General features: G+C 51.6%; 1 protein-coding gene across 2 annotated transcripts in view; it reads left to right on the top strand.

Moving 5' to 3' along the window:
• Positions 1-780: 780 nt before the first annotated feature.
• PHF12 (PHD finger protein 12) overlaps positions 781-24,657 on the top strand; it is a 30,724-nt gene continuing 6,847 nt past the window's right edge. Inside the window, exons 1-10 of one of the 2 annotated variants that reach the window (XM_027472661.3) lie at positions 781-1,286; positions 1,713-1,894; positions 15,068-15,140; positions 16,680-17,067; positions 17,602-17,722; positions 18,876-19,008; positions 19,705-19,869; positions 20,544-20,705; positions 21,770-22,586; positions 24,514-24,636. In XM_027472661.3, coding sequence (XP_027328462.1) covers positions 1,221-1,286; positions 1,713-1,894; positions 15,068-15,140; positions 16,680-17,067; positions 17,602-17,722; positions 18,876-19,008; positions 19,705-19,869; positions 20,544-20,705; positions 21,770-22,586; positions 24,514-24,636 — 2,230 coding nt within the window. In that variant the 5' untranslated portion in view covers positions 781-1,220. The remainder of the gene's footprint in view (positions 1,287-1,712; positions 1,895-15,067; positions 15,141-16,679; positions 17,068-17,601; positions 17,723-18,875; positions 19,009-19,704; positions 19,870-20,543; positions 20,706-21,769; positions 22,587-24,513; positions 24,637-24,657) is intronic. The other variant, XM_027472662.3, reaches the window with a different exon arrangement.

Here is a 24,657-nt window from a genome sequence, read left to right on the forward strand (position 1 = left end):
ATGGGGCCAGATCTGCCCCCCCCCAGCCCTGGGGTGGGCAGGGGGGCACCGGGCCTGGCTGTGTCCCTGTGTGCCCCCCCCCCCCCCCCCCAGGGGCTGGGGGTGTCACATAGGGTGTGTGCCCCCCCCCCCCCTTTTCAGAGGAGCCCCCCCCTCATCTTTTGGTCGGTTCATTAATAAAAAAAGCGGTGTTTTAGAAGAAATCCCAGCGTGGTGCTGAGTGGGGGGGGGGCACTGGGGGTCGTGGGGGGGTCCCTGGGGTAATGGGGGGGTCCCTGGGGTGGGGGGCACCCACCACCCTATAAAGCCCCCCCGAGCCCTATAACACCCCCCCGGGGCTGTGCACGGCGCCCCCCACCCTAGGGAGCGCCCTGCAGCACCCCTGGGTGCTCCCCACGCTGCTCCCCCCCCCCCCAGCCCCCACCCCCTGGGTGCCCCCCCCCCATAATTTTCCAGGTGCTCTGCGCCTTTAAGAGGCGGGGCCCGCGCCGCGGTGACGTCAGGCGCGCCAAACCCCGCGCCGTGACGTCACCGCGAACGTGCCGGCGGCCACGCGCTTGCGCGCGCGCACCCTCCTTCTCCCCCCCACTACGCATGCGCCGCGCCTGCGCGGGAAAAGAGGCGGGGCGAGCCGGGTGGGCGGGAAAAAGAGGCGGGGCGAGCGCCGCGCATGCGCAGTGCCCACCCCCTTCCTCCGCCGGGCGGGCGGGAGGCGGTGGCGGCGGCGGCGCGGGCCGCGCATGCGCAGTGTGAGGAGGGGGGGGGGGGGCGGTGAGGCGCGGGCTGCGCGTGCGCGGGGGGCGGCGGCGGCGGCGGCGGGGCCCGGGCGGGTGCGGAGCGGAGCCGGGGGCGCTGCTGGGGCCGGGGCCGCTCCCCCCTCACCCCAAAAATCCCCTCAGCCCCCGAGCCCTGCGCGCTGTGACGGTGATGGCAGAGGGCGGCCGGCCCCCCGCAGCCGCCCCCGGGCCCGGCTGGGTGCTGAGGAGGAGGAGGACGGCGGCGGGCGGAGCGCGGAGGCCCGTGGGGTAGGGCCGAGGCCGCTGGGCAAGGGGGGGGGGGGCTCCCCTCACGGTGCCCTCTCCTCACGGTGCCCTCTCTCCTCTCCCGGTTGCTCCTCTCCGGTTGCTGTCCGCCTGCCCGGTGCTCTGTGTGTGTGTGTGTGTGTGTGTGTGTGTGTGTGAGGGCTCGGGGCGGGGGGGGCCGCTCCCGGGGCTGGCTGAATGTGGGAGAAGATGGAGACCAAGACGATCGTCTACGACCTGGACACCTCCGGGGGGCTGATGGAGGTGAGGCCCGGCCGGCGGGAGGAGGAGGAGGAGGAGGAGGAGGAAGGAAGGGGGGGGGGGGCACAAACACCGGGCCCCGCTTGCCCACCCCGCTCCCGGTGTCTGCACACACATACACACATGGGGACCCCCCCTAAAAATTAAAAATTAAAAAAAAAAAGCCCTGTGGCCATAGAAGGAAGTGTGGAGGGAAGGCGGCGGCTCGCCCAGCCCCCGGGAGAGGCCCCTGCAGGGCGCAGGGCGGGCCCGGCCGCCGCCATCCCCCCCCCCACTCTGAGGCAAGGAGAAGGGTGTGGGGGGGTCGTGGGGTGGTGCTGGGGGTCGTGGGGTTGAGGGGGGGGGGTGGGGTTGGGGTGTGGAGCAGCCCCTGAGAGCCCCGCTGGGGGTTTTTGTGTCTCTCTGTGTGTGTTGTGTGCGTGCACGCAGCAAATCCAGGCCCTGCTGGCTCCCCCCAAGAGCGAGGACGGGGAGAAGAAGAGCAGGAGGCCCGAGAAGGAGCCCCGGCGGAGCGGCAGGGCCACCAACCACGACAGCTGCGATAGCTGCAAGGAAGGAGGGGACCTGCTCTGCTGCGACCACTGCCCCGCCGCCTTCCACCTCCAGTGCTGGTAAGGCTCCCGCCGCCGTCGCTGCCTTCCTCCGTCTCCCTCCACGTCCTTCCCTCCCTCCTCCTCCTCCGGCAGCTCCCCGTTAGATCCAGCAGGGCCAAACGGGGCCGGGAGGCCAACCTTAAAAAAATCAAGGAGGAATGAAACCCCTTTGGGAGATCCCCAGCACGAAGGCAGCACCCCCTCTGTGTTTTTTTTGGGGTGCAGCCACCGCGACACCCCCCAGGGCACCTCCAGCTTCTTTTCTTTTTGTGCCGAGAGGCCCCGAGGAGCGGCGAGGCCTCAGCCTGGCTGCTCCTGCCCGCGCCAGCCCTGCCGCCTCCCCCTGGGGCCTTCGGCCTCCCCTCCTCACCCCTCACCCCCTAGGGGGACGCCCCCCCGGGGGTCTCCAGCCCCCCCGGGATGTGGGGTGGAAGCCGCGGCCGCGTCTCCCCCCCGCGTGGGGCCTGACGTTCTCCCAGCGCTTCCGTGCTGCTGCAGCTGCTGGGAATAATGGAGGTTGCTGCCTCTGTGTCTCCCTGCCTCACTGTTTACAATATGGCGACCTTCCTTTAAATTATATTTTTATTCTCAGCGCCATTTTGGCTGCATATATGACTCCCCAACCCTCGCGGCCCTCGCCGGGTAGCTCAACGGCGCAAATACCTTCCCTTTTCCTCCCCCTCCGTGGAAATCCGGGCCTGTGGAGTTTAAAAATTGGCCCGGCTTATTCCTTTCCCTCCTTTTTTTTTGCCTTCCTCCTGACTCCGGAGACCTGCTTGGCTCATCCAAGCGCCGTGGATTTTGGGGGGCGGCCGGCTCTTCTCCGTGCCCGGAGTCGGTGCGGCTTTGTTGATAAAAAGGCAGAGCTTTTTTTTTTTATTTTTTTTTGCTTTTTTTTTTTTTTCCTGCATGCAAATCTCGGGGCCGTGGCGCGGAGGTGCGCGTGCGGAGGCGGTTTGCGAGGCTGCAGCGGGGAGGAGGGCACCGGGTCCGCACAAAAGCCTGACGGCGGAGGAGAAAAAGCACCTGAACTTTTTTCCCAGCCCCGAAGTTTCTCTCCTCTCCCGCGCGGGGGGGGAGAGCCCAGGTGGGGCAGAGGCTGCTCAACAGTTACCACGGGGCTGGTGGCTGGTGCGAAACGAGCGCAGGCAGAGCGGGGAAATGGGGTGGAGGAGGGAGCGGGGCGAGTCAAACAGCTGGAGCTCGGGCGCACGGAGGATTCTTCCTTAGGGGAGATTTTTTTTTAACCGCATTCCTTTCTCTCTTTCATGCTTTGGAGCTTTGTTTGCTGCCCTGTTCCAGCTGTCTCTTTTTTTTTTCTCCTATTATTTTTTTGCTTGGTGGTTATGCCGTGTTTCTATGCTAATTGCAGGTCTCTGAGCACTTATTAAAGGGATTGCTGATACCGGGGAGGCTGAGCGTGCGGCCGCAGCCGTGCAGGGAGTGTCCCGTTAGCAGCGCAGGGCCAGGCTCACCCGACAATGCTGTAGCAGCCATGACATCATCCCTCCTGCCCCGGGGAAGTGCTGCTGCTGGTGCTGCACATCCTCCGCGCTTGCTAGAATGGCACCAAGGTTTTTTTTTCATCCGACCATCTCGGTGGGCTTTAATTTAAGGTTTTTCCTTCTTATTTTGGGCGTATTTGGTTAAAACGCGGCGTTTGCTTTCAGATACTCTCAAGCACATCCTGAGCTTTCTCTTGCTGAGGCTAGGATGTTAGATTTTGAGACAGGAGACCTGTCACGAAGGCTGCAAAGTTTCTTGGTTGGCTCTGGATCCTGGTTAACCTCGGCTGTAAACGAGTCTGTTCGGTGCAGGGCTAAATCTGGCTAAATTTCGTGACTTAATCTGGGAAGTTTCTTGCAGCTGGTCGGTGGGAAATGGCCGTGTAAGCCAGGCAGCTGGGGAGCTTTGGCTGTACCAGGGTTGAGTTGGTTTGCGTTATAATCACAAAAACCCTTTGGCTAACTAGTCGCCCTTCAGGACAGGATCAGAAGGTGCAGTTCTGATTGTTTGTTCCTGCTTTTCTCACCTTCCTTGGGATATCTCCTGGGTGGTGAGCATTCGGATGACCAGCAAAAGCCCAAACCCTGCTGTGTGCTGCTCCTGAGGGCCCCGTCCTGCCTTCCTGCCGAGTCCTCCGAGCAGGCCAGGTTGTGTCAGAGGGATGCTGGGCTTTTCTTTCCATGTTTTCTTCCCCTTTACCTCCTACATCTTGCTTAAAGTAAACTTCCGTTCTGGATATAAACTTAGGCATAAAGGCAGCACTTGCAGCTTCCTTTCTGCCTCCTTTCTTTTTCTTTTTTTTTTTTTTTTATTTAAAGAGCAGCAGCTGTAATGCAATGCTTGTTTTAAGTAATTGGAACAGCACTTTAAATACGCTGCTGTAGCATGGTAGCTGAATTGTGTCAACAGCTTAACCGTTCTTTAAATATTTATTGCCAGCTCTAGCACCAGGTTGCATTTATTATCAATATAGAAAACAAAAAGCTCCTCGTAGGCCAAGGGGTTGTGGTCGGTGCTGTGTGGGAGAGGTACCGTGATGGAAAATGAAAGGCAAGGTGTGATCGGCCTGGGTTAATGCAGCGGGCTGGAGACAAGCCTGGCCCAGAAACCAGAATGGTTTCTGTGTAGGGAAGGCTCCTCGGTGTCGTGTTGTGCACACCTGCACGTTGGTTCTTTAGGGAAGAAGTTCGTGGCTCCCAAGCTTGCCTTTCCTTGAAAAAGGAGCTGCACGGGTCACGCAGTGCTGCTGTGCTGGGGTTGTGTCGGTATGCGAGGCGCCGCACGTGGTCCTCGCGCTCTTTGCAGTTGTTCCGCTGAGCCCTGCTGGGAAATAAGAACTGGCATAAATAAGAACAAGCAACATAGCCCCCAAACCCTCCGTCTTCTACAGAAACCAGAAAATGCTCGGCCAAAATGCTGAGAATCTCGCAGCTGGTGGTGCTGCGTGTCTCTGAGGGTAGACACCCAGCTCTGCCGTGGAAGTGGCTGAGTTTCCGTGGGTGGAAGCGCCTCCCCGGCTCGGCTGCTGGGAGGGTTTGGGCTCTTCTCACAGCACCAGCTCCGAATCACTCAAATCACTCGCTGGGTGTATGGCTCCTCTGGGTGCTGCTGCGGGAGGTCACAGATAACCTGCCTCGGTTGGGGAAGTGTGCAATCCCTTCCGGATACTTAATTTTGACAAACTTGGATTAATATCGCAGCCAGGTGACTGTCTTCAGGTTTGAACTTCCAGAGAGGCTTTTTTCTCCCCTTGGTACTTGGTGGAAGCAGAGCAGAGTTCTGTGCTAACGGTGTGTGTGTGCCCTGCCTTCATGCAGTTGAAAAACCATTTTATTTCCCAGCGCTTCTGCTATCCTTCCCACTTACATCCCCCTCCTGGTGTGTGGTTGCTAGAACTCCCTGTGTTTTCTTAAGCTGTGGGTAAACAGAGTTCGTGTCGAAGCCGGTTCGCGGAGCGAGCGGTGCTGCGAATTCGTTCCAGCCTCAGCGGAGGATTAGAGAGATCCCTGCGAGAGGAAAAGTTTCGGGAGCGAGCTGGGGGAGGGGAGCAACGGCAGCCCAGTGTTGTGTTCCCTTTCAAGCCTCGCTGCGAGTTTCTGCTTGGAGGAGCCCTCTTGGAAATCGCTCACCTCGCCGGGCGCCGCCGTTCCGAGTCCTTCTTAAAACCGCCTGCTGCTGGCTTTGGGAGCTGTGCTGCTAGGGTGGGAGCTGCCTAAATCCCACCGACTGCCCCTTAACCGTAAGCACACGGTGTCGGGATGCTGCCTGGCAAAACAGCTTCTCCCCCCCGGGCTGCATCTCCCCGCAGCCCTGCTGGGACAAGCACGCCAAATCCCGAGCGGGGCCCGCGAGCTCCATCAGACTCCTTGCAGCACTTGCCTCTCGCCGTGTTTATATTTGGAGCGTTTGGCTCCGTTTCCTCTCCGATTTGGCAGCCTCCTCCCGAGCACTGCTGTTGTCGAAGAACTGGAGTAAAGGAGCTGCAAAGAGGAGCAGCCAGAGCTGAGCCTTGGGGATGTTCTCTGAGTCGCATGGGTTAAATGCTCGGTGCATAGAATGGAAAAAGGAGTTGGGTTTAACTGGTGGGACATTAGTAACTCTTTCCGTGCCTCATTCAGGTCTAAACCGCCCTGCCTTATCTCGGCATTCCGTCTCAGTTTTGCATAAATCCCCATTCTTTGGAGGGGGTGAGGGGAGGGGAGCATCAGCCCGGCTATTGTCTCTGCTGATCCTGCCCTGAAGGTGCCTCTTGGGCTTCCTCCGGCTTTCAGGTGAAACTTTGAAAGGACCCAAAGCATCTGCCCCTGCCGGGAGTGGCAGGGTGGCCGGGAAGCTGCCCAGAGGCTTATCTCAGCCCTGAGTGACCTGAGGAGGAGCACAGCTCCCGGACTCTGAATTAAATAAATGGTGAGATTTGTGTGCGTTGTGCTTCCGACAGTTTCAAAAACCGTGTAGTTTAACTCGGTGAAGGCTTTTATTTTGAGGTTTCCTGGTTTGGTTTTTACATTAAACGCCTGGCAAAAGCCTGCTCCAACATCTGTATGAGTGCAGTTCTGTGCAAAATGTCGCTTTAACTCCCTCAGTCTTAACCGATGGAGTTTGTTAGAACAGGAAAGAGAGGGGCAAAAAGAGGCAGGCAGCTTTTCTTTCCCTGCATCTCCCGTCCTGGTACTTCGGTGCTGTTGGGGCCAGCGTGGTCTGGCTCCCAAACCAGAAGGAAGCAGTCTCACTGGCCTGGTTTCCCAGCGCGGGGTCACTGCGCATGTGTCTGCAGATGTGGTAACATGATCGGTCCTGGCAGTTCTCTGCAGAGCTCGTACCAATGAAAGCTTTTCTCTCCCCCTTATTTTCGGCCTAAATCTCTTGGTGCAAAACCAGATAAGGTCAACCTGAATTTGTGACCTTAAGCCGAGGGCACCAGAAAACCGCCGATAAGGAGAAGCGGACGAACTGATCTAATTTGGGGGGCTGGCAGATCCCAGCTCCCGGCACCGTGAGCGGATTCTGCAGTGTGGGCACGAGTTGGCCCGAGCCGGGCGTTGGGATCAAGCTGTGAATCGCCACCATCAGCCTGAAGGGGTGAGACTTGCAAGCCCTGAGGATCCTGAAAATCAACGAGGGGATGTTTAACTGCTTCACTTTAGGCTTTGTCTGCAGGCAGCTCGTGTACAGAGCAGCACCGTGGCAAACATCCGGCCTGATCCTGTAAAAGGGCACGGCGTGAGGCTGTTAATAAGGAAAGTTCTCGGCTGTTTCATCCCTTTGCTTGGGGAGCTGCCAGCTTCACGGTGACTGGGACTGGTGGAGCTGAGAACTCCTTCGGTGCTGTCCTGGAGCTGAGGTTTGAGCCTGACGAAGTTCCTTTGGATGAAGTGGCTTTGGGAGCTGGTCTTTCCTGGTACGTGGGACCTGCAGGCATGACTCACGGGAGCATTTCAAAACGTGGAAAGGTCTTCCCGGAGGAATTCCATCTCCTCCAGGCATTTGCAAAGGAAATTCTTAATTGGATTAGATTCAGAATACTAATCTGCTAATGACTGTTTGTTATGGAGATCTTAGCGCTATCTTGTAAATATATTCACCTTCATTTAGCCTGCCTGCTGCCTGCTTATTGCACGCGAGCTCGGTAGTGCAGCTGCCTGCAGATCTTCAAGCTGGGGGTGGGAGAAGGACCACCGTGTGAGCGCACCAAGTGGTGTGACGCTCAGATAATTCTCCCCTCTCTCCATTTCCCAAAGTTGCTTTAGGTGGGGATAGTAAACGGGGAGCGTGTCTGACCTCCTGCTGTGCTTCTGGTAGGGCTGGTGTGTGGGAGTGCTCCCGTGCTGTTGTCAGCTACCGATTTTTAACCACAAACTTTGTATTTTTAGGAAGAGAAAGGGTCAAATATGCATTTTTGCCCCTTGAAAGTGACCTTTTTGACTTGGTTTGCACTTGCTGTCGTGGTGGTGGTGTAAAAAACCCCTGTGTGTAGTGCAAGTGGGTGTTAAACTGTCTTTCTTTCTGGACTGACTCAGTGGTTCGTGAGGCTCCTGAGCTTGTCCTGTGCTCTGGAGCCCCTGTGAGTAGCAAGCGGCAGGAATCTGCTGCAAAGAAAGCAAGCAGCTCCTCGCAGAGCAGGAAAGAGGTGTGTATCTTCCTGAAAGCAGGCGTTGCAAAGCCTGAACGTTCAGGGAACGCTGCCTGTTGCAATATAAATCACATGTGAGAATGGCTCAGCTACCTGTTTTTTTTTTTTGTTGTTGTTTTTTAAACCAGTCAGGAAGTGAGCTCGGAGTTCTGAAAATGCTAACGTATCTCAGAACATAATATGGCTTTGTTCTGGGAGTACGAAGTGCTGGATCCGAAAGGAGTGAGTGTAAGCAAAAAGCCGCTTGCCACGTCGAGTTACTGGCTAAACTTGGGATTTTACGACGCAGTCAGACGGTTGGAGCCGGCTTTTCCTTACGCTGCCTGCAGCTCCACGGCACGCTAGATGTCTGCCCAGCTTCTCCCAGGAGTGCTGCGGGGCCTGGTGTCTGTAAGCTGCGTAACAACAGTGCTGCACCTTCTCTTTAATGAAGCACTGGTGGTAATGCGATCACATTTTTGTTTAGGGTACGGAGTAAACGCTTCCTGTAGTCAGAAATGAGGAAGGAAAAACCCTCTAAATTGTCCCTCCAGCATCAAATCTCGAGTACAAAAAGCCTCTGAGCTGGCTGGGGGAAATGGAGCGCCTGAACCCAACTCTAACCCGTTTCTGCTGACGTCTGCTCTGCACGAGTCACTTGAAGTAAACTAGATGGAGCTGGAGATTACTGCCTTTGAACCCCGCAGAAAGCAGTGGCCTGAGGATGCAATTTGGCAGGCTGAAAACCCCATGCTGAATTTCTGGCAAGCGGCAGTGATTGGTGTGAAACACCTGCCTGTACAGCCTCTGACTTGGGGCAGGGCGTCATGTGAACCTCCCGGTGATCTCAGTCTAGAATAGCAACGGGAGCAGGATATGAAGGTGATCGGGGAAAAAGGCAGAAAAGGATTTATACCCCGGCGTAAGGTCGCTTTTTGGGTTGTGCTTTCTTCTTTTGGTTGGGGTTGGGGGGCTGTTTTTCATGCTCTTCATTTCCCTCTCCTCCCCGGTGTTCTCGGGAAAACCTAGCCCCCGTGTAGGTGTCAGAATTGTGCTGCACTTGGCCGTGTGACAGCAAATTCGTATCCTTGCTTTTATGGGCCTGCATTTCAGCCTCTTCTGATGTTCTGCTTTCCCTGCGTCTGGTCTCCCTTTGCCACCTTATTGCTTCCGTCCTTTCAGCCCCGTCTCCTTTGAACACATTCAGTATCGCGAGGGCTGAATGTGCTCACCTTTCAGAAACCTCTCCAACCTGTTTTGATTTTTTTTTTTTTTCCCCAGAGCTGTCTCTTCATTTATTGTTCTTTAGAGACACGATCGGGTGAACCGATTCTCGCTAGAGCTGTGTTGTTCCTCAGCCCTCTTTCTTCTCCCCGTTGCTGCCCTATGTGTCAGCCAGCTTTGAGGAGATGACTTCTAATCTGTTAAGAAGATGGTGCTATAAAGATCTGAACACTTAATGATGGATCTGGCCATTGAATTCGGGCTATTGTTACTATTGTCTGTGGTACAGGCGTAAGGAGTGATGTGCAGGAAAGAAATAGGATGTGCAAAACGTCTGAATTTCAGGGTATGACCCAAATTTTCCAAAGTCAACAAGTCTTCCTCTTGACTTCTCTGATTTCTGGTTATAAATACAAAGCCAGACAGTTGCTAGCAAGTATGTCCCAAATATCAGAGCTCAAAACCAACCAACCAAATTTAAAACCAAAAAAAAAGTACTTAGAGGGTACACGTGACAATATACATATTTTTTTCATTCATATCTACTTGCACAGATACGTGCTTATTTTTTTTATATGGAAATCCAACACCTGAAATTAAGGGGAAAAGTGCTTTTATTTTTTATTTTTTGTCAGCTGTTAATGAGGATAATAACTAATGGGTTGTCTGGGGAATGCTCTCTAGGCCAGGTTCTTCCTATGAATAGAAGGAACCCGTGGCATCAGGCGGTCACATTTTTCATGCAGCCTAACCAATCTGTTGGAAGCTCCTGATTGTCAGGCTCAAGACAAAAAAAATTAGACATCTTTGTGTTGGAGAGAACTTTACTGATTTTCTGAGAGCCTAAGGGGTGCCCATGTGCATGTGGAGATGCCGGAGCACTGGTGATGAAGAGGAGGAGAGGTGAAGTAAGGCAGGTAATGCAGGCTTTCACGAGCCTTGCTTAGTGGCAGCCGAAATAATCGTTTACTGACCTGTCCAGTGATGCCCAGGTCTCCTTGCTGATGTACACAGCTCTCCTTGCTTTTCCTATACATGCTCAATACTTTCACCTCAATGTAAACAAACGTAGGCTGGCTGCTATTAAGCTTTTTTCCCACTCATTCCCCTAGGGGAAGGGAATCTGTACCGCAGATACAGAAGTACAGCAGCTGATGCTCTGCAGTTCGTGTGAATTGCACTGCTGGCCTTAAGTAGGTATAACGTATACAATATGTGAGCCTATTCGAGATCAGAAAGTTCCTAAAACTCTGCTGGTTTTAACACGGTCGGGTCACGCTCAGAGGTCTGCAAGGAACAGAAATTGTGCTGAGCTTGTCTCAAGTCTGGTGGTCTCTGCTTCGGTGCTTGAGAAATCCGTGTGTTCATCAGGAGGATTTTCTTGTGCTCCTGAGCATCAGGACTTTGTTCGTCTTAAGGAGCAGAGGGAGTTTGAAGAACTTTTTGTAGACGCTGATGGAATGGAGAGCTGACAGTATTCCCAGTAATTATCTTAAGGTAACGAAGCCTCACTTCTTTCTTCATGGAAAATAATAAACTCCTCTGTGATCCAGGACTTGCAGTAGGAAGGTAAGGGAGCTGCAGCAGGGAACCTACACCAAGCTGCAGCTGCTGCCTTGTTCTGTGGGGTTTTATGGGTTCGGCTGGGGCTACAAGCGCTGCGTCCCAGGTGTCCTCCTGCAGGGTTTGGGAGCAGCTGTGAGCAGAAACGTGGAAATTGGGCTCAGCAAAACCGCTCCGGAGGCCTGAATGTGTCAGTGATGCAACCTTCTCTGTTTCTCAATGGGCCGCTTGTAATGCGCGGGCAGCGTGGTTGGTTTCCTGGTTTGTTTTAGCTCGGGCTGCCATTGAGGCCCTGCCGTAGGAAGCCAGGGAGCCTTGTTCTTTATGAAGCCGGTAGAGCAGCTGTACCTCTATCCATCATCAGGATAAATAGGAGCCCGATAGAAGAGCCGAACGCTTCTTCCTCTGCCTTACTGGCAGCCGTAACCGGCATCCTTCATCACGAGCCTGTCACTGAGCCTTGCTAAGGTAAAGGGAAGTTTTCTGAGGACACAAAACTCAGAAATCTTACCTAGATTTTTTCCACAAGGTTGCTATTTTCCACCGCACAGCAAAAATATTAAGCCCAGTTGCTGAAAACAACTAAAATAAAAGGCAAGTCGTTGCAGAGAGCTCCTCCAGACACCATGGTGCTTTCCTGCCACCTTTACCCCAGCCTGAGAGCAGCAGCCTGCAGCCCGGTGGGTCTGGGGCATGCGCTCTGCGGCCTCGACATGCTTCTGACGTGAGATGGCCACCAGGCACGCCGTGTGTAAATAACCACGGGTCTGCCTGTAACGCTCCCTCCGAGAGCCGTGGCCCGGCTTGCATTGAGAAAGGTGCCGTTCTTTGAGCGTGTTTACTTATTTATTGAGGTCAGCAAAGTGAAGAGTAATTATGGGATTTAGACGAACATCAGGCAGCTGATGTATGAGAGCTCCAGAGTGTGAAATTGAAAAGCTGAGTGGCTTGGTGCTATTGTTTGCTTGATTAAAAACTCCGAACACACAGATGACTCTTGGAGATTTTTGATTGCATCATAGCTATTTAAATTTTATTTAAGTGGGGCTCTGCATAATACTGAGACCATGGGAGCTAGTCCAAAAGTTTGCAAAAGCAAGTCGTGAAAGCATAAATCTGGTGAATTTCAAGAGATGCTACTTGGCTATTTCAAAAAAAAAAAAAAGCTATTAGACTAGTATTATAAATAATAAATAAATAAAGCAATTTGGTGTAGTGGCTTTTGAATAGGCAGTGATGAACATGTGTCATTTTCAGAGTTGTTCTTCCCGGTGTTTGTGTGGATATTAACCTTAAAAATCAGACTCCATTTTTTGGATCTGTCTTTGCCTTAAATTCAGAAATGTGTTTGTCTGAGCACATTTGATTCAGGTCAGACCAAACCCTGCAGGTTAAATAGCCCCGGTCATCGCTCCTGCCTGTGATGACAGAAGGGGGGGACCTTTCCGAAGTGAATGCTTGCCAAAATTTTGCGGAGCAGCACAATGGAGTGGTGTGTGGTTCAGAGGAGATGTGCTGGAAGTGAGGATAAAGTTGGTGCTGTGCAGCTACAGGTCATGTTGGCAGCAAACACTGGCGGCTGGAGATCTGCATGCTAATGAACGTATGAAAGATAGGGAGAAAGCGGCCGTGGTGTTCCTGCCAAAGTGCTAATTCTTACCTTGGTTATGAAGATCAAGCGTCTTGGTCGGATTTAAAAATGAGTTTCTCTTATGCTTACAGTAAAAGGTTGAAGAATGCGGTCATAACTAGTCAATTAAAATAGCATTCTTTAGCACTTCCTTGGCTTTATGTGAAGACCCAGGAAATGCTCTTTCCGTGCGGAGAGGCCAGCAGTCCAGGAACAGCATTCATCAGTCTTTGTTAGTGCAGCGAGCTGCCTTGATGAACAGTTCATTAACCAGGAGAAGCAGAATCAGTCTTTTAATACACTTGCTGGAGCAGTTAGGCCTTGACAGCGAGCAAAAAAAAAAAACACCTCAGGAGGCTAGTCTGAGAGCCAAAACCTCGCTGCTGCTCTGAGGCTCGTCTTTTCCCCTCCTTCCCAGGCCTTTTGGGAAGAAGCATTTCTGTAAATCCTGGGTGAGCCGTCCCGTAAGGGCACTGTGTACACAGGGCTGCCCTAGCAGATAGTTCAAACATGAAGGCGTGCGTTATGGCCGTGGGTTTTTTTCACCACGGAGCCCGTTCTGACTCTTCCAGCCACCTCTCCAGATTCCTGGCGGTATTAATTGTTTCATTGTGAGGCATGTCAGACGAAGGCAGCAGGTAAAAACAGATGCCCCCAGGCACCTGGCAGCGCATGGACGCCTGGCAGGCCGCGCGTGCGTTGGGATGGGGCAGACGTGTTCCCAGGAGTTGAGGCACGCTCGGCGGCGGCTTCAGAGGGCTCAGATCCACCGCAAACAAGTCAAAGGCTGTGGGTTTTTTCCTCCACGAGTCAAAGGCTGTGGGTTTTTTGTTTTTTTTTTCCTCCCCGGGGTGCTGGGAGGGGAGGCGGAGGTGGGCCGGGCAATGTGTGCTGACTGTGGCTGCGGACCTACAAACCCTGCTGGCAGCAGGGGTAAAAGCTGAGCTGTTTCAGGGCTGAGCCTGGATTCACAGGGCAGAAAACACATGGGGATCGTTCATTCCTTTCCCCTCCTTCCACCCCCTTTCCACGCTTCTGTTAGCAGGAGATTAGCGTGGGCCGGGGAGGGGGGAGTCGCCGCTTCAGCCAAACACCTGAGGCTTGGTGTAAAGCAGGCGGTGGCTGAGGCTTTGGTGCTGTCATCTAGAGCCCGATCTCTTGTTCATCCCGGCCCTTCAGGAAATGAGAAACAGAAGCTGCAGGTACGTCTCTGTGCACGGGCAGAGCGCGGCGTTTCTGGAGCCGCCTGCAACGCTGAGGCCTCCGAAACCCTGCGCTGCTCCTCAAAATGGCTGCCAGATGTCTTGGCTCTACTGAATTCCCCGGGGCCTGACACCAGAAACGCCGCGGCTCACACCGCTTTGGTTCTCGCTCCGTTCTCCCCCCGGTCACCCAGGCAAAGTGGCTCAAGGTTGAGCATGGCCCTTGTTGGCTGTGGCACCTGAGGCGGCTTTGTGGGACCGACAGCATGCACACAGGGCAAGGCTTGCCAGGGCCGTGCCTGAACAAAGGAAACGCGTTTGTTTTTATAGTTCAAGCATGGGAGCCCGGCCTGGGACCCTGTGTGATTTCAGTGTGCTAGGAACAAGTCTCCTGGAGCAGGCTGGCTGCCCACACGGCTTCCTGGGCAAGGCCTTGTGAGCTCCTCGCTGGTGTGGCCACGCAGCGGTCATCTTGTAACCCTGCCATAGCCGAGGTGATGCTGGCGTGGGTGAAGGAGCCTCCACGTCCTTCTGGTGGTGCTGCATCCGCTGAGCACACAGCACAGGCCTTGCTTTGTGGAGTTCCTGTGTAATTATCTCCAGCATCGATAGGCAGGACTCTTTCAAGCAGATCTGAAAGCCGTGCTGCGTGGTAACTAGCTGTTGATCTGACAGCGTGGATGTTTTTCCTGCGAGAGTCAGCAGTTTGCTGAAATAACAAAACTTAATGATAAAGAGGTGTTGGAAAGTACTCGAGCTAGTAGTAGGATTTGTAAGGGAAGCGTATCATCTAACATATGCTGCTCTGCCTTTCACCGAGGAAAAAACGTTTCTCAAAATAGTCTTCCTTGCTCCTTCGTCTAATTTACTTGGGTTTATTTCTAGAATCAAAATGAGAATGTCATTTTGATGTGATACAGCCTTTATAGTAAGTGCAAATCCATATGAGTAGGATGCATCTTGTGCTTCGTAGCCAAGGCAAGCTGTACATGGTGACACTTTTAAGAGTATTTGGGTTGTCTTAAGATAGGAGGTGGTTTCCACCATGAAGTTAGTGTGCCCAGGGATGGAGTACATGAGAAGCAGTGGGTAGGCTTCATGGCAGCTTGTTCAGTTGCACTCACTGCAAATTCAAGGGCTAGAAATGCCTCGCCGTATGACTGTGCTTGCTGCACAGTAATCTCTGTAGTGTTACATCAAGTAATCAAGTTATTTAAAGCGGATTGAGCATCAGGGGAAGGTATACTTATGGTACGCAAATGAATTGTCCATTTATCTTTGCTGTTCAGTTCTAAGACTGTCCTCTTAAAAACATGGAGCACGCTGCATCGTGGAGATGAGACGGGTGTCATGGAAGACTTAACGTCACTGGTGACAGAGCTGCCCTGACTTGGGCTACGTGTAAATGAGATGTTCCAGAAATAACAGTAAAGCTTTGCTTTTTATTTCTCTTCTAGCAACCCTCCGCTCAGTGAGGAAATGCTGCCTCCAGGGGAGTGGATGTGTCACCGCTGCACTGTGCGCCGAAAGGTAAAGTCTGTTGTAACAACCGTGCTCCCTGCCCTTCCAACTGTCCATCTGAAATGTGAACCCTTTATTTTAAGATTTCCTCTCCCCTTAATGTGAACGTACACGCCACCAGAATTGCTTTTTGTGGTTAGGGTCGTAAAGGGGGCTTTGTTAGGAACAGGCTGCAAGAAAGCCAAGGTGTCTTGATGAGACTGTCCTGGTATTTTTTAACGTTGCTACTAAGAACCACAAAACTGAAGTGCCTGCTCTGTTTGTGTCAAGCTGTGCCTTTTAACCTGCTTTCCTTTTCTCCCATTGTGGAAGGGAGGGAGAACTGAGGCACAGAGGGAAGGGCTCTCATGCTGGAGGAGGTGAGCTGTGTTCAGGTCAAACAGGTGGCCTGATAACGTAGCTTTGGCATCAGGGCTGTGATTCTGGTTAATGTGCGTTTTTTAGGAGCGTGACTTCACAGCAGTTACACATCAGCATAGGGTGAAATCACAGTGAGTTGTGATTTCCTGGGCTGTTGAACAGGATGGGGAGGAGATGACTGGGCAAGATTGTGGCTTGTCTTATTTTCCTTGATACTCTTTCTCCAGGAAGCTGTCTTGCACAATGTAAACATCTTATTGCTGTGAGTACGTAAGACTGCGTACCAGAGGGTTTAGAAACTGTACCAACCAACTAGCAACTGTTCCCTTGAAGTGACACCCAGAACAGATTTGAAGAAAACTCTGTACTCAGTCTTTTTTGTTCCCCAAGCTATTTCCTTGTTCTGTTTCCAGGGTACTGTTCAGTCATCTGCTAACAGCACAGAGGAGGGTCACAAATTTAAAAACAAATAAACACCACAACACCAACGAAAAGAATTCTCTATTAAAAATTGTCTGATAACACTTCTCTCCTTTTACAGACCATTTCATAGTGATCTTATAGACTGGTGATGCTGGCACTGGAGCAGTTCAGCTGCCACTACCAGGCTGTACAGCTGCCCCCTTCTCTTGCAAAAATGGATCCCTCAGTGATTGCCATGTAATGTTTTCCTCTGCTGCAGTCCTCCCTGCCCACCTTGTTCAAGAGTCCTGGCGTCAAGAGATAGTGTGCTGGTTTTACGTTGTGCTTGTGTTCCCAAGCTCCTTGTTCTGTAATGGGTTCAGATGCACTGCCAGGGTTAATAGACTGTGTCGACAATGAGTGGTCTACCATGGAGTTTCTCTGTTGGCTAGCAAAGTAAACAGAGTTGTCTGATCTGTCAAGTGTTTAGGACTAGAAGCTGTGAAACATTGTCCTGATGTGGACTCAAATACGGCTGTCCTGAAAGGAGAGACATGCTAATTTTCCTCCCTGTGCTTGGTTCCCTTCAGCTGGTTTGTCATCTGTGTGTTAGCTGCAAGCAAATTGGTTTTGCTAGGTCAAGGCTTTATGGTGACTTCACAGGGGAAGTCGTAGGAAGTGGCTGACGCCTTTTCAGATGCTGTTTGTCTTCGATTGCTTATTTGTCAAGGTTGATGTGCTTTGTTTGTGGCCTCCATGATAAGCCTGCCTATTCATGTCGTGCAGAAGCGAGAACAGAAGAAAGAGCTGGGGCAGGTAAATGGATTGGTGGACAAATCTGGGAAAAGGACCACCTCCCCAACCAGTGACGCAGACCTCTTGGACAGGTCTAGCAGCAGCATCAGGGCTAATGCGCATGCCAGGATCTTGGAAAGGAGAGCGAGCCGGCCTGGCACTCCCACATCCAATGCCAGCACCGAGACCCCCAACTCGGAGCAGAATGATGTCGATGAGGACATAATTGACGTGGATGATGACTCTGCCATTGCAGAAATGGACTGTGGGCAGCCCCAGCTGAAGCGACCCTTTGAGCTTCTTATTGCTGCTGCCATGGAAAGGAACCCAACGCAGTTCCAGTTGCCGAATGAACTGACCTGCACCACAGCACTTCCAGGTGAGCATTGGTAAAGGTGTCAAAAGTTGCATCCTGCTGCCAACTTGCCTTTTCTCCCCTCTTTGCTCCTTGGTAGCTGTGGTTTTAGTGATGCTGTCTGGTGAAAATAGAGTGCAGAAGTGCCCCTGGTCCTCATACAACAGCAAGTGGCCTCTTGGCTTCCCCGGTGGGAATGCTGCTGGGAGCTGCACCTCCTTGAAATAGATGTTTTCTGTATTCAACCTAGTCTAGATCATTGATCTGAAGAAAAAGTTTCCAGTTGACCAAATACTTGATTTTGACTCTTGGTACAATAGCTTAGTCGAGTAACAGCGTAATTGTTTCAGTGACATCCTGTGCCTTAAGCTTAAAGTGTGTCTACCTTTAAAGCCCATTTCTGTCACTTGACTCTAGATTTAGTGGTTGATAAGGGCTCCTGAAGCAGTTCTTTCCTGCCTTTTCTGTTTGCCTCTGCCTGAGAAGATTATATGTATCAGCCAGGAAGCGAATCTCTGCTATGTGGGTAACCCAAAGCCTTTTAAAATTTACTTTCAGGTACTAGCAAGAGGAGGAGAAAGGAAGAAACCACAGGAAAGAACGTCAAGAAAGCACAACACGAGTTAGACCACAATGGTTTGGTTCCCTTGCCGGTCAAAGTCTGCTTCACATGCAACAGGTACGTAACTCTTCCAGGGAAGCTCACTCTTCCAGGGAAGCCCGTTGTTGTAGCTGCACCCTTCACAGGAACAAAGTTCTTGATGAAAAAAGCAAACTATCTGTTACCTTTTCCATTCCTGTCAGTTCTCGCTTACAATCTGCTAAACAAATGGAGGAATAATTGTCCTTGCTAAATAACAAATGCTTAGTGACACGTATAGGTGTGGCTTCTGCAGTCCTGCATGGCTGTAAAGGTTTTAAAGTGTAGCCTGAAAAGAGCAAGCTATATTGCCTTCAGTGTTTTTCTACAAGGAAAACTTCTAGTGATGGTTGTTTAGACAACTGAGATGTTTGTTTATGGTTCGTGAAGGAGATATGTGGGGAGGTGACCTTTAGGAAATAGAAATCTACAGAGAGATACAAGCCCAAGGCAAACAGGAGTATTGTGCTGAAATAGTAAATCTTAGAACTAGTGTAAAATACTGCTGTGCTCTTTTATAACTGCAGAAATAAATGGCACCGATAAATCTCGGCTCAAAATGTCAGCAGAACCAAAAAACTTTATTTCAGGAACCCAGTCAGGGTGAGTTTCTGGAATGAAGCTGGAGACTCAGGTGGGCTTTTGTGGGAAACGGCTGATGGCTTTGTCATAGAGTTGACTGCTTAGAGAACCCAGAGCAGTGCGGGTAGTAGCTTTCTGGAGTTTGAGGTGTGTTCTGAGAACATCTCAGGCTTATTGAAGTGAATGTCCCAGCTTCACACAAGATTGGTCTGAGGAAAATTGTGATAATCTGAGATTTCCTTTGGATCTCTGAATTTTGCTCTAAATGCAGCCATTCAGAACTAACGCACAAGGTCAACTTGAAAAGTCTCTTATGTGACTCAGACAGGTTCTTGCAGCTTTCCAGCAATGGGATCTCCTCCTGCCAAAGGACTTCTTTTGAACCAAGGAACCCTCGTGTATGGGCAGGTCCTTTTGCCCTGAGTGGGCCTTGCAGAAGGTCCATATAGATCGAGTTACAAATCTGAAGCCTAATTTTAGATGCAAGTAACACGGCGTTAGGGGAGTTGGTGGGGAAAGATAAGCCGAAGTGGTCAGCCGAGCCTGCCTGCACGTTCAGTTAATGCTCTGCTTTCTGCGTGGGAAATAAGATATGGCTCTCTCTTTGCAGGAGTTGCAGAGTGGCACCTCTCATTCAGTGTGATTATTGCCCACTCCTGTTCCACATGGATTGTCTGGAGCCACCTCTTACTGCCATGCCTCTGGGTAGATGGATGTGCCCAAATCACATAGAGCACGTGGTGGTAAGCAGGACTATGATTGCAGTATGGTAACCGGATGCTGGAGTGGAACCTGGCAGGTCCATTAAAGGACAAAGTACAACAAATGTAAAACAGCTTCCGAGCTCTTATTGCTCCCTGTAACGCTTGTAAAGCTCCTGCTGCAAGCAACACGCTCTCCAAAGGAATATGATGCTGCTCGCTGCAATAAAATATAAGGATGGGGGAACTCCTTCCCGTAACTGAAGCTGACAGCTCAGATTGTGACTCACTGGCAGCTTGTCTAGTTTTCAGACTGGACTCCTTAAGATCTAGATGAGCTTCCAGAACTGTGATACAAAGCAGCACAGTGCTACAAATAGGGGAAGTAATTCTTTGCATGCTTAACCCAAAAAGCGTTCATTCCAAGCGGGAGCTTTCATTTGTGGAAGAGCATTGTACTTGAGACTAAATACTCAGGAAACAGGGGGCTGGAACAAAGGGCTTGTGCCCAGAGAAACTGCTTCTGAGAGCATTGATGCTACTTCGGAGGCCTCTAAGTGCTTTTGTATTCACCTCCAGCAATGTGCCCTTTAACAGCAAGGGTTAGTGCCGCAGGAAGCGAATAGTCTAAAGCTGAGCTGATGCTGTACTGCCAGTGCTACGAGGCGTTATGAGAGTCTTAGGGTGCCTTAGTGACCTGCAGATCCCTAACTTCTGTGGCATTATCTGATCACCCAGCTGAACCAGAAGAACTTGACCCTGAGTAATCGGTGCCGAGTATTTGACCGGTTCCAGGATACCATATCTCAGCATGTTGTCAAAGTGGATTTCTTAAACCGAATCCATAAGAAACATCCTCCGAATCGCAGAGTTCTTCAGTCAGTGAAGAGAAAGGGTTTGAAGGTGAGTGTCAACAAGTAGGTACTGGCAGAATTCCCCACGCGCGTGCTTTAATTTGGAAGGGAATCCAGCGTGCCCCATAGGGATCGCCTTGTCGGGGCAGGAGGAAGAAGGTGGGGTCTGAATAAACGTGTGGTGAGAGGTCTGGAAGTCGGCAGTCAGAGCAGTTTTCACTACTTGTAGGATTTAAGAAGCTCGTTTTCCAGCAACCATGACGCTCAGCTCTTAGAAGCAAGCCTGTAAATCTGACACAGGCACGAGAAGTACAACACAAACCCATTGAAGGTGGCACTAGAGGCAGAATCTGGGCTGCCGCATGTTCCCTGTTAAACCACAAAAAGCATTTTCTGCCAGAATGCCTGAAAAATGCCATATAGGTATTCTAAACATTTCCCTTCTTACCTCGCCTTTTCTTTGCGTGACTTTTTTTTTTTTATGCTGGAGCCACCACATTATGCTGAAGTCATGCCTGACCTAAGGGAATGAAACCTATTAATTTCAGCATAGTTGCATTAAATTAAAGTACTCGGCACTTGAAACTTCTAATGTATTGTCTGCAGGGTTCCTCTGGGTCAGAAAGCAGCAAACACAAGGCACAGTGCTGGTTAGGCACTTCATTTAACCAGTCATTCTTGAGTAATTGTTCTCATGTGTCATCTTCTTTCTCCACAATGTAGGTTCCTGATGCTATAAAGTCCCAATACCGGCTTCCGCCCCCGTTACTTGCGCCTGCAGCAATTAGAGACGGCGAGCTGATCTGTAACGGGATCCCCGAGGAACCCTTGCAGAAGCACCTTTTGAACACTGAGCACTTAGCCAGCCAGACAGAACAACAGGAGGTAAATGAAGTCAAAATGCTTGGACTCTGTAGTCGCTTCGGTACGACGGTCCTCTTCCATTTCAGTCGTGATCAGAGCAGTTGTCTAGGAAACCGGTCTCAAAATCGTGCGTCTGAAGGTGATAGCTCGTCTTGGTTCTGACACTTTCGCCCATTAAAACTTCATTTTGGCTTTGCAGCTGAAATGTAAAGCTCCTCGTTTGACACTTCAGGAAAGTGGTGAGAGAGTCTCCTGGTCTGAACGGCGGAGTTGAGGGCTTTCTGTCTAGATGTCAGTTTTATTTCCTGGCTGAGGGGAAATACTTTCCTCTTTGATTATGTAAGGCTGCTCTCTGACACGTTTGTGTGTTAACGTCACATTTCTGGGCTGCTTTTTATTGCCGACAGCCTCAGATTTTCAAATCAAGGTCAAGTGAGTGTTCAAGTCTCGCATGAAATTTCTTGCTGGATTCAGCAAGGCGAAGGCACGTTGCTTTGCCATCGGTGCCGTGGTCTGATTCCTGTTAGCTCGGGCAGGATTCTTATATATGGCATGGGCACATTCACCGTGAAGCTTAAAAATTTAAGTTTTTTGGTCGTCTTCTACCTGGTGTAGAAGAAAAGGTGCTCTCCACCCCTGCAGGTGGCTCCCAGTAACGTGAGGTAGATCAGCATTTCTTTCCAACGTGAAACAGAGTAAGCTAGAGGGTTTTCTTTGGAGAGAAGCCCGTGTCAGTGGAAAATACGTACGTAACTAGCTGAAAAGTTTGCAATGCTTTAAATGTGAAGTGAGGGAAATGGCTGGGAGAGAGCATTGTCTGCTGCCTTCCCTCTCCTTTAATCTCTGCTCCTCATTGTACTGTCCCTAGCACAGAGATAAACAGCACTTAATTTTGGATGTGCACGTGTATGTCTGAACCAAGTCTTCTCCTGGTGCTAGATGAGCACCAGAACAGATGCTGAGCGGTCTGCAGCAGTCGGGCAGCTGGATTTCTGCGGGCTGGGGGGGTGATGGGGTGGCTGAGGCTTGGAGCAGCGTCTGCTTGTAGAACTAACGTGCTTTTTCTTTTTCTGTCTTCCTCCCAGTGGCTCTGTAGTGTTGTTGCGCTCCAGTGCAGCATATTGAAACATTTATCTGCTAAGCAGATGACTTCGCTTTGGGACTCTGAGCAAACAGAGAAGGCTGATATTAAGCCTGTTATCGTGGCAGACGGCGCACTCGCCAACCCTTACCAGGCAGCTGACAAGGCACCCACACCTTCCCTCTATTCCATGTCATCCTGCACCTCAGGGATTACCACTCAGAATTCCTTGAGCTCCTCGCAACCCCAGCAGACTTTGTCACAGGAAGAGGTCAACTGCAGCTCCTGTATAGACAAATCCAAGAAGGGGGCTTCTTGCGGGACTTCCAACGGGCCCACAGCCTCTGACGTGAAGGTCAACGGGCCTCATTTCTACGGCGTTTCGTCCGAACCTGCGGCACAGTTGACTGACTCCCAGAGGCTGATCGGGTCGGGTAACACAATCCCTGTTTTGTCGCACCGGCAAACGTGGCCCAGGCCCCTCACGCCCCCAGCGACGTGCGGGCTGCTGAATCACACGATCGGAACCGTCGTCAAAACGGAGAACGTCGCGGGACCCGTTTCTTGTGCACAAAGGGGTTCTGTGCCGGTCACGAGTATGCCTACTTCCATATCGAGCTCCTGTGCCAGCCTGGACACCACCAGCACTTTGCAAAGAAAGAATGTGCAGACGCAGATCGGACCGCCGCTGACAGCAGACCTGCGATCCGTGGGCTCCCCTCTGACTGCCACCAGGGCTCTCACCCCTCCCCAGGCTGCAGGAGATGGGATCTCAGCTGTTGGGTCCACAAACAGATTCTGTTCACCAGCACCACCTTCAGGTAAGGGCCCAAGGGCTGATGCTGGCCCCCAGGGCTGAGAAGGCGTTCAGCTAACCTCGAGGCTCTAGCAGCACGCCCTTGCTTAATGGGGAATTCGGCTTTCTGTAGAGAACAGGGGGAAGTTTAGGTCTTCTGTGTCCTAGGTCCCTTCATGGGAGCCATGGGATGCAGGGAACTCCACCCTGAGAAGCAGGGTGATAGATCCAGTTGGTTCTGGAAAGCAGCAGCGGGTGTAAATCCTGCTCTCAACATCTCAACAGCTGGCTGCTGTAAAGGACTGGCTGGTTGCGAGGCCTTTCCCAGAACAGCTCTCCTGCACCTCTCATCTCTGTCCTAGTGATGGTTGCATCCTCTGGTACAGAGGTATTAGAAATCTTCAGCTGCACAGCCTCGATGTTAGAGAAATGTGGGTTTGGGGTGTTGTGGTGTGCTCAGTGCCTGCCAGTCTGCTCACACGGGGCAGTCACGGGCTGGATGTACTGCTTCTGCCCTGGGTTGCACCCGAAAACCTCGCTGCCGAGGTTCCTGCACCCATTCATCAGCATAAAACCATCAAGTCAAAGATGTTGGGAGGAGAGGGCAGGAGTAACGGCCCATAATTCATAAATTTTGCTGGAATAAGCTTTCACTTGAAGCCTTCTCCTCCTCCCTTTGCCCCAGCAGCTCTAACCTCAAGCTGTTAGCCCCCTCGTGCAGGCTGGGTTGGAAGCAGTGGCTGGAAAGCAAGCGCCAGGGCTGTCTGTCACTTCTCCTGCAGTCCTTGCTCAATGGCAGGCTTGGGTGGAGCAATCCAGGCAGCGCAGGCACCATCTTTTATTGTTCTTTACAAAAAAAAATGATTACAGGCAGCTTCTGGGTTTTATCTCGTGTTTGGAAGCAGTCCCCAGAGCACTTGGTCTCCTTGCTTATTGCCAAACAAACCGAGTTACCCCAGGGCTGTTAGTTGGTGCCCTGCTTAGACATGCGAGGCTGGGGGGCCTTTAGGAGGAGGAAAGAAAAGGGGCTGTGCTGTAGGAAGCCTCTTCCTTGTGGCTTGAAAAGCACTGCAAATGCAAACCAACCCCTCCATCATTTTGCAGCTACTTAAGATGTTAAATTTCTTCTAGCGTGAAGTTTGGGTTCTACAAAACGCCCATTAAACCATCATTTGGATGCAGTTTCTCTTGGGAAAGGCGTAAATGTGTTCAGATGGACTACATCTAACACCACACGTGTGTGCTTACATCTTAAATGGTGCTCTGCAGAGCGGGTGCAAACTGACAAAAATACAAATGATTTGTGACCCTTTTTTTCATAAGCTTCAGGCTTACCATAGCTCTAAGCAAACCAACTTGAGAAGAACTGGTATCAACCATGCCTTAAAGGGATTTTGCTTCCTGGCATTTGCCTCTCTGGGCTGCGCAGTCACTGCCGAGGCAGCGGGATTGTATTTGGTGGATAACAAATTCTGCCAACGACTGTCACATTCCTACCAGGCAGCGCGCTGCACCCTGCAGCCGATAATCGTCCAGAAATCAAAAGGATGCAGCAGACGTGCTTTTTTTCTGCATGTTCAGGCCTAGACCCAGCTACTTGGCAAAGGTTTAGCCAGCTCTTGGAGCTGCTGGGGGCTCGGTGCTCATCTTCCCGGCCTCTGTAGCATGACATCGCTTGCAGCCTCTCATCACTGCTCCTTCAGACGGGGGAGCAGAGCCTTAAATATTTAGGTGCAGAGCCCGAGAGCTGATCCTGCGTTCGAGGCACACGCTAATCCTTCTGCGAGGGGCCGAAAGCACTCGGCCTGTAACTCGGGCCTTTTTCAAAGCGTGGCTCCGAGCAGAATTAATCATTCTGAGCAGCGTGGAAGCTGCGAGCAGCCCGAGGGGCTGGCTGCATGTCTGGCGAACGTCACAGTGACATATCTTCTCTGCACCATCTTTCTCTGTAGATGGTAAGGTCAGTCCCAGCACCTTATCCATAGGAAGCGCTTTAACTCTGCCCTCATCACTCACTTCAAACTCCGCAGCTATGCTGGACCTCAGCAGTTCCCTGAAAGCGTTTGTGGACGGCGGTGAGTATTTAGTTCGTTCTC

This window comes from Anas platyrhynchos, chromosome 20 (genome assembly GCF_047663525.1).
Source record: "Anas platyrhynchos isolate ZD024472 breed Pekin duck chromosome 20, IASCAAS_PekinDuck_T2T, whole genome shotgun sequence".
In the NCBI taxonomy this organism is placed as follows: Eukaryota; Metazoa; Chordata; class Aves; order Anseriformes; family Anatidae; genus Anas; species Anas platyrhynchos.